The sequence below is a fragment of the Emydura macquarii genome, unplaced genomic scaffold (assembly GCF_026122565.2).
Source record: "Emydura macquarii macquarii isolate MOO-44397 ecotype Brisbane River unplaced genomic scaffold, CSIRO-AGI_Emac_v2 contig_1043, whole genome shotgun sequence".
Taxonomy (NCBI): Eukaryota; Metazoa; Chordata; order Testudines; family Chelidae; genus Emydura; species Emydura macquarii.
In genome coordinates this window covers 18,491,666-18,501,555 of record NW_027131180.1, presented here as the reverse complement: position 1 = coordinate 18,501,555, position 9,890 = coordinate 18,491,666, and the positions used below count along the sequence as shown (strand labels likewise).

Below are 9,890 nucleotides of genomic sequence, written 5' to 3'. Positions count from 1 at the left end.
CTGACTCAATAGTTTGAGATAGCAGTGCTGATAAAGCACTGTTTCTATCAGAGAAGATCAATACTTTGTCAAAGTTAATGAAAATATATTTCTTTTAATTTAATACTACACAAAGTTTAGCTGAAAAATGTTTGTTTAATACAGACAACCTAAATGAAGAACATCTGACAAATGACACTTTAGAGCTACACTAGTCTTTTATAAATTCACTGTAAATGTATATAGTGAATGATATTAAAAATTAAATATTCACTGCTCTGGGTATTTTCAGTAACCATAGTATCCTCTTATACATAGGAGATACCACTATACTGCAATTATTGTGGAGTTTTAAATGTTGACTTTTATCATGGCCCCATGTCAGAAAGGATATAAAGTGTGGTTTTATAAATTTTTTTTTAAAGAACTTGTTTTAAAATAATTCTATGCAGTACCACACAAATCAGATTTCCAGCGAATTGTCAATATTTTGCAAGGAAAATATCAGACTGCACACGTTTGGTATGCCAGACTCATATTCCACTCAAGCATTACATGACTGACATGAGAACTGTGAAAACCAACCATATATTTCATTGCTGAAACACACAAGAAGAACTAAAAAAAGCAAAACAAAATAAAAACAGTATTTTGACAATGACTAATTCTACTAGTTAGCTACTTAATAGGTTCTTAAGAAAAAGATGTACCCCCCACACTGACATTATGGCATGTAGGCATATATAGGAAGAGAAGGACACAGCCTATATGATGAAGTAAACTTTAGACAATTTAATGGTTTTATATAGTATGGTGCTATATAAATGGGGCACATTTTTATGTTGAACACCTTGAATTGGCTTGTCTTTCTGGGAGCTTCACCTCCCTCCCGCTAAAGGCTTGTCTATATGCGGAAGCTATTCCAGTATAAGGTAAGGTGTGAATTTAAAGCACTGTATTTATACTGGTATAACTCCATGTATGGACACTCCTATTGCAGTATCAGAGGGCCTTTTTTTCACTTTTGTTAATGTTGCTTTGGAAGTGGTTTAAACTAAGTCGAAAAAAGCCACTCTTACTCCAGAATAAGAGTGTTCACATGGGGAGTTATACCAGTGTAACTATAGCACTTTAACTATACTGATATACAGGTGGAATTGGAAAAATATCCCATGTAAACAAGCTCTAAGGAACTGAATGGAATGGTTGAGAAAAGCATTTATACTTGACAGCATGTGAGTGTGTAGCCGTGTCATCGCTAGTAGGGAGCCTGGTTCGCCCTCCACTGTGCTCCTGTTGCCCTCGGGGGTCAAATAACCTTAGGAGCAATGTTTAAAGCAGATTGAAACAGGAGGGGGAGCTCTTGCCACATGTAGATGAGGGAACTGCTCCTCCAGGGCAAAAGAAGAAAAAGCAGTTATGCTTCTCTCCTCTCCACTGCACTTTATTTTAATTCCTGCTTAAGGGCTTTGGGAGTTCTGCCAGTCTTGTGCTAAGAAGCTAAAACCAACAAGTGAGAATCCTGCACAACTGGTATCTTTATAGAACTCGCTTTGTTGGTAGGGAATATTTTCATCATCATGAACCATTACTATATGGAATTTATAAATTAACAAAATTCAAAACTCTTTTTTCGAAACAATTTGTCTGCAGGTGTGCTGCTTTAAATATGTTTGAGTTTAAGAGGCACTAGATCAATAAACCTGTTACTGGTATTTCATACAAAATTTCCTTTTGCAGAATATATATGTTTATAAAGGTAGCAAGGACACACGGCAATTACATTTGCTTTTTATTCTCAAATCTAAGGGATTATTTAGGCTGCATGAAAAATGCCAGCCAAGCAGAGATATTTTATAACGAAAAACAAAATCCTGTCTGGAAATTTTCAAATCAGATTGGCTTTAAGATCAGGTTCATATACCATATGGAATCAGCAAACATCTTGAGGACCAGAAGCACAGAGCTTTGGTGGTCATATTCACCATTTAAATACATGTCCATTTGCATTAAAATACATTAACTTAATTAAGCAATTACTTATATCTTAATTAGAGATGGATATTAAGTTCACAAACAGTAAGGGATTTTCCCTGATAACACACAATCATTTAAAAGTCTGCTCTGCCTTGTTTCAGCTGGGAAAGTCACTGTTTTAAAAATTGATGACAGCAGTTTTTCCAGCTGAAAATACTGGTGTATGACTTTAAATATTTGGCAGGAAGCCAACCTTTGTCAGCCAGAGGTACCACAATGTTATATTGCATTGCTCTATGAAACAGCGTGACATGCCTACATTACACAATGCCTCTTTCTTGCTGTTTGCACTGTAGCTATAGCCATCTTGGTCTCAGGATATGAAGGAAACCAGGTAGATGAGGTAATATCTTTTACTGGACCAACTTCTGTTGGTGAGAGAGACAAAATTTCGAGCTTACACAAAGCTCTTCAGGTCTGGGGAAGAAATCAGCGTGTCTGAGCTAAACAAAAGTTGGGACAGATAGTTAAGCACAAGAGGTAATTTTGATGCTTTGGGGGTTCACCCTGACCAGTAAGGGGTTGTCATTGCTCGTCCTGCAACCTGGGGTGCTTCTGTGCTGTGCAGCTCAGAGTTCTGACACCAGCAGCCTGCTCACAGCACAGTGACGTCACCTTGGCTTCCACCAGCCTGGTTATTCCCTGCAGGGTGAAGCTCACTGCACTTCCAGCCCCAAGGATCACCATAACCATCTCCCCTGCACTGATCATCCCCTCTCTCTGTAGTATGAACAAAACCTTATGAAGGTCACTATTTCTTTAAAGAGACAATGCGCAGCACCAGCCTGTTAGTTTGGCTGAAGAGGATTTTACTCTTCCATTTGAAACACTGCACTGAGATGGTTGTGTAAAAAAACAAAACAAAAAACCAGATATTTAAGTGATACCAAGTTGAAGGAACTGAGATAGATGTGTAAAACAAACAATAGTCAAAATATGCTTCTAAGACTAAAACTTAACAAACTAGAATCTTTTGTTCCAGGGAATTTTCTCATGACAGCTGTTTTTCCATCATGGCTGGCCAGTTCTTAGCCAGGATCCAACACACAGTTCAAAGCATTTGGTTTTTTTGTCTCTTCAGGTGAAGGATTCCAAGAAGGCCTTTTCTCTCTGCTTATATCCTTGAAGTTCTATCTTTGTTTTCAAAGTCCAGAAGCCCTCCTGGGGGCTCGACTTGCTGTTTCCACCAGGGAGCTGATGCCATTTTCATTTTTGCAGACTCCTCCCCTATCATGATAGTTAAGTGCCTATCTCCTCTACATGCTGGTTTGATGGCTTTGTTTACCTTTCATTGTCTCTCTCTGCTCAATTTACGCTGGAGATACATTCAAGACACATTCCTTTGTCTAGCATGGGGTGATTTAAGCCCTACCTGCTGAACGTATTTTAAGAACATATTTCCAGTGCATATTTACAATTTTTCATGTATCACTCAGACATATACCACACAGTAATTTTAATCACCAGCGTATTGCCAGTTTGCACATGATCCTTACACCTAGCTTTTAGATAAGGATGATGACATCAGTGAGTTGGGGTACACTGAGTCAGGCCAGCTGAGACGCTGCTAAATATCAGAGAGCCCCTTGCCATATAGCATCAGGGTACTCTTAGGACACACTAACATATGTTTTAGGAGATCACTTGAAATAGAGTGGACAGTAAGGACAGATGAACGCTTAACAAAGTAATCACTCTATATCTGATTTTTCAATACTCATCCTTAAAGGAAATCTGCACAATACCTTCAAAAGGTGAGCCTGAGAACTTAAATTCATAACCATGCTAGACTCTAAAAAACATGGACTTAACAGAGACACTGGTTTCACTGCTCAATACAACGATCTGTAACACACAACACATATTGGGAGCCATCCTCACATCCATGGTTGTTCCCATGGTTTGAGCAAACTGTTTGTTGTTGAATGTAAAATTGTTATGGGTAAGGATGAAATGGATGAGTTTGGTGATGTGTTTGGGGTGGATATTTGAGAGTTGTCCATTATCTTGTAAATATTTGAGGCAGGCACCTATGCTGTCATCCTGAGGGATGTTGGTGTAGAGAGAAGAGACATCCATGGTGGCAAAGATGGTGTTCTGAGAGAGGTTGTTAACGTTGAGGAGTTTGTGGAGGAAATCAGTTGTGTCCTGGAGGAAGATGGCCCTTTGTGTGATGAGTAGTTTGAGGATGGTTTCTATGAGTCCTGATATTCCTTCAATAAGAGTGCTGTGGCCACATATGATGGGATTGCCAGGGTTCCCTTATTTGTGTATCTTGGGAAGCATGTAGAAGGTCCTGGAGGTAAGTTTTTGGGGGATGATTTTATAGAGTTTTTCTTGGAGTTGTCTGGGGAAGGATTTGATGATATTCTTAAATTCCTGGGTAAATTGTAGTGTGAGTCCTTTCTAGTTGGTGGTATCACCTACCACCTCACACTGTAACCCTTAGAGTATCATCAAACAACTACAAACCATACTTGATGCAGACCCTATTCTGAAAGAAATCTTTCCTGAATCCCCGCTATGGCCTTCAAACAACGCCCCCTCCAATCTTTCTAAACTCATCATCAGAATCAAGCTCCCTACAGACCAGGACACACCAACTCAAAGTGGCACCAGACCCAGCCAGAACAATAGATTCAAAATCTGCAGATTTCTCTCCAGTGCTTCATTGATCACTCTGCACTGTTACAATGAACACCCACCCCCAAACACCTTTCAAGATCCATGGGTCCTACATGTGTCCTTGACAACATGTGGTGTACCTCATCCAATGCCCCAATAACAACTATGGAGGTGAAACCAGACAATCACTGCACTCTCAAATGAACTCACACAGGAAAATGACAAAAGACAAGAACACCATTATTACTTGTGTGCGAACACTTTTCACAAACTGATCACTCTATATCTGACTTACCAGTCTCATCCTCAAAGGAAACTTGCACAACACTTTCAAAAGATAAACCAGGAAGCTTAAATTCATAACTTTGCTAGACACTAAAAATTATGGACTGAATAGAGACAACAAATTTATGGCTTATTACAACAATCTATAACACACTAACAACCCCTCCCAACTGCCTTCCTCCCTTCTTCCTTTCTCCCTTATGACTGAAGGGGTATTAACAAGCCACTTAACCTTGAATGATCCCTTGAAACATGTGTAAACTATTTATGCTAAACCACCTGGTCCACCTTGTATTTAGCTGTGACATTCTGAGGGTATGTCTACATTGCTGCAGTAGCAAGGATTGATGAAGTGCCATTGATTGAGCAGGTTTGTGTAGACCTGCTCAGGCAATCAGAGAGCACTTTCTGGTCGCCTCAATTAGTCCACCTCCCCAAAAGGAGTAAGGTGCCGTGAAGACACCATGGCATGTCAACATAAGTATGTCGACAGGAGATATGCAAGATACATTATGTAGCTTGAGTATCTCCCATCGACCAACCCGGCCAGTGTAGACGAAACCTGAACAAGAGCTCTGTGTAAATTAAAAAGCTTGTCTCTCTCACCAACAGAAGTTGGTCCAATAAAAGATATTACCTCACCCACCTTGTTTCTCAGATTTTCTTTCTACAGTTATAAAGGCAAGTAACAAATTCCATTAGGAACTTCAAATCTTTCCATTTTCCATTACAGGTTTATATTTAGAGCTCAATTCTGTCTCCGAAAAGATGTTTAAATTATTTTAATTCCTTTGCTCTCTCTTCTTTTTGTTTTGTTTTGTTTGTTTCTTTCCAATGTAGCTACACCTCAATGGACTACTTTTCCTTTACTCATTAATTACCTGACACATTTTTTTTATATGGTTGACTATGACTTATGTATGTAATTTAACTAATACAACAGACTTTCAAAATGGGGATGGGATTAAAAAGTGCTCACAATATTGGCCTAATGCCACTCTCATTGAAATCAATGGGAGCTTTACTCTTTTTTTCAGTGGGAGTGGAGTTAGGCCAACAACAAGCACTTTGGAATTTCTGCCACTAAAGATTAATACAACATTTACTCTACATAATTCCAACCATAATAGTGTTTGATTACATGTCATTACAGAGTATGGCATACAGTGACAAGATGGGTGAGGTAATATCTTTTATTAGACCAACTTCTGTAGGTGAGAGAGACAAGCTATTGAATTATAGAGAGCTCTTCATCAGTTGTGTGTAAGCTGAAAAGTTTCTGTCTCTCTCACCAACAGAAAGTTGGTCCAATAAAGATATTATCTCACCCATCCTATCTCTAATATCCTGGGACCAACATGACTACAACAACACTGCATATGGTATACAGTATATAATACTATCATAAATACTAGTCATCATTGTTTATTTTTTCTTAAAAGTTTAGGCCAAGATTTTAAAAAATGGTGCCTAAGCTTAGGCTCCTAAATAAATGTCCAGCTCTTCAAATTGGTGAGAATTAATCAGCTCTCACTGAAGTCACTGGAAACATTTTTGAAAATCAACCTATACAGAATATAGGCATATAAATATAGACTTAAGAACCCATTTTAAAAAAATTGTAGCCTTGAAGATTAAATTTAATGCTCATAAATATGAAAGCCATGCATAGGGAAGGCAAGCTTCCCCATATGGCCTTAAAAACTTTTCTCAGAATCTATGTAAGTTCTTTAGCTGTTCAGGGCTTCTGAGTAGAAATTGCCACCAGTATCAAAATGGACAAAACTATATGATGGATGGCCATGCTATGCAAAAGCTAAATTAGAAATGGGCAAGTAGTGGAAAAAATATACATAACTATGTTTATGAAATCTGACTCCCAATATCATCTGACCATATTTGTACCTCTTTTTGTTCACTTTTCTGTCCCTTCTCTAAACTGTTTTTGACTGTGGCCAGTGTTTAAAGGATATCAAAAGGGGAACGGGAGCTCACTAGTTTTTGTATGTTGTAGGTTGTATGTTTTAATGGATAATGACACCATGTGACATTCTGCAAAACTAAGCACGGAAATATTAAAACAGGGTGTGATGTAGAAACTGCCAGTCTTAACTATACTGTGCAAGTTCATTGCGCAAATTATACTGCATCAACTTGTGTGATGGGACATAGCATGGAGAAGACACACAAATACAATAATAGTTACAACAATTGCATAATGTTAATGACATTCACACACTTTGCCCACAGAGATGGACATATTTAGATTTCCAACTAGTTGTCCACAATTGATGTTGTTGTTTATAAGCGACCTAAATCCCTAAATAATATCTGAAGTTGTAAAAGATCAATTAACACTATTACCTAATCTTTTCAAAGCTGAGTGAGTAATAATGTTTCAGAAGCTCAAACCAGTACTGGAACTCTTACAGAAATCCCATAAGGTAAAGAAAGTATTATCCTATCATTCAATAACAGCAATCTTCTCTTCAACTAAAGAGTAAAGACTTTGGTGTTTATTCTCATCCTGAAGAATCAGAGTATTTTATGCATATACATCCCCACATATTAATCTGAGACTACATCCCTGTGGGCTACCCTTGCATTTGCCAGATGGAAGCTAAACATTAAATAAATAACACGGTGGGAAGCAAAATGAATTTTACAAAGTAACCCATTACTGTCAAGACAACAATCTTTCATGGTTAAATGAAAATACTCAAATATTCCACCATATGATGTAAAAGAGAAAAAAGTCAGTGTAGAACCTGTTAATTATTCTGTGGCCTGATCGAGAAAGATACAAATAACCTAGACTATTTTTTTTAAGAGATTGGGCCAATACTGTGAGTTCTTTCATTAGCTAATCATGGCTCTTGGTTTGACAAGATTTATAATTCATTACTTAACCCAGTATTCCCCTAAAGAGATTTATTTAAAAATTAAAACACACTTCTTTAGTTCTTTATGATCGATTGTGTATCACAAAGACATTCTTACAACAGTTTAAAGGTAACAGCCATTGTTATAAATGGACAGTTCCAAAGACTGTCCTTGCTTTCAAAGAAACATCCAGGCAACAGATTATGGTTCATACTGGCATCACACACAGAAAATATCTGAAGAAAGGAAAAAGAAAACTTTAATGATCATTCAGCCCCTGATGCTGAGATGAAATCTTTGTTTAAGTATACAATTCAGGCTAAAGAAAAACAATTTCCCGCAGAGCAAATCTATTTAGGCTGCTGAAAACAACTGTACTTTACTAACCATTTGCAAGTGCTTCCTTGTGAATTACTGTACATGATGAACTCACAGCAAGTGGCCATCTGGGAAACAAAATGCCAGAAATTCACTTGTCTGCAGGGATCTTTGACCTAATATGCAATCCTCCTTTAGTCCTGCATCTTCTGTACCTTTAGTGAGTCTCCAAACTGTATATTTAACCTTTGCTTTTACTGTGATTATTATAGGATACACACATGCTATTTATACTGAATAATCATAGGATTTTCATAGAAAGATATGATCACAGCTACCATGTAACTCTTGAATAACAGTTTGAAGTACAAAACAAAAGACCACAAAAATGATGTTCTTTTCTCTCTGAAGACAAAATTGCTTCCTTTACCCAAAAAAAAAAAAAAAAAAAGCTTAAACGTGTAATGTTGGAAGCAGTTGGATGAGAATCTCTTAGACTAATAGAGATATTTAATATTGTATTTAAAATTAAATATGCTCTTTGAATCCAATGTTTGCATAGTTTGTACATTCTTTACATTTTTTTTTGCTACATGAATATTAGGCAGCAAAATATGTGTAACTGATGTGGAGTGTATGTATCATTCAGTACTCAGGGCTGATTTATATTCTTTGCATATATTCCCAAAGGATAGTTTTTGCTTGGAATTCAGTGCTTCTCTCTTTTGCTTGAAAATGGCATTTTTTTTTACACTTAATAACAGTCTTGGATAAATTTTCTAATATAAGATCCTAACTTCTAAAACACACTCTTAAGTTTTCCAGTGTTCAATAAGTCTAAAATTAAATTCTTTGTAAGGAACTAGAATGCAAGATAATTTAATTTTTATAAGTAATATAGTGGGCACCTGGTAAATGATAGTCAAGATTAGTAAAACAGCTTCCATAATAACCCCCATTTTCAAAAATGGATAACTTTTTGAAGCAAACATTTTGTGCTGAAAATGTCCATGCTTAGTTTATCAGGAACACAGGAGAACTTGTAGGCATGAAAAAACTATGGATTTATGATTTAAGGCTCTGTCCACAACTTCTGCTGCATTCAACAATATTCTGCAAATTTTACATTTTCATAGGAGAGGTGAGGGGAAGACAGCTCAGGTATAGATTTTTTAATAATTAACAAGGAGATGGTGGCTGAACATGTGTGAATGGATGAGGTCACCTAGGGATAAGATGGAGAGAAAAGCAGGAGGAAGGGCTAGTCTTGTAGAATACCAACAGATAGGAAGTGGAGGAAGGAGGAACCTCATCCAGACTAGATTCTGGACAAAGGGCAGAGTGACAGAAGAAGAATTAAGAGAGAACAGATTCACAAAGATGACAGGTAGGATAGGTTGTTGAGGAGGCAATGATCCATGATACCAAAAACTTCAGAGAGATCAAAGAGAAAGAGGAGAGAAAAAAGGTTCTCCAATTTAGGTCTCAAATCCTGCAATTCATCAGGTGTGGTTAGACTGCGGTGCTCACACAATGCCTCACTGAAGTTAGCACACTGTAATATTGAGGCCTTAGTTAGGAAGAGGTTGCTTAGGCTTTGGTAAGAGCAGTTTCAGTAAAGTTCAGGGAGCAGAATTCAGGCTGAAGGGGTTCGAGGAGAAAGACGAAAGAAAATCAAGATATCTGTTGTAGATTGCCCATTCAAAGTTCTTAGATGGGACACTTAGATGGGACACTGTCACATTTCAGGGTGCAATCTGGAC

General features: G+C 37.4%; 1 protein-coding gene across 1 annotated transcript in view; it reads right to left on the bottom strand.

The window, feature by feature from the left end:
- Window positions 1-7,861: 7,861 nt before the first annotated feature.
- Window positions 7,862-9,890, bottom strand: part of LOC137151031 (cell adhesion molecule DSCAM) — a 323,665-nt gene continuing 321,636 nt past the window's right edge. The window contains exon 12 of the mRNA XM_067545225.1: window positions 7,862-8,045. Coding sequence (XP_067401326.1) covers window positions 8,029-8,045 — 17 coding nt within the window. The 3' untranslated portion in view covers window positions 7,862-8,028. The remainder of the gene's footprint in view (window positions 8,046-9,890) is intronic.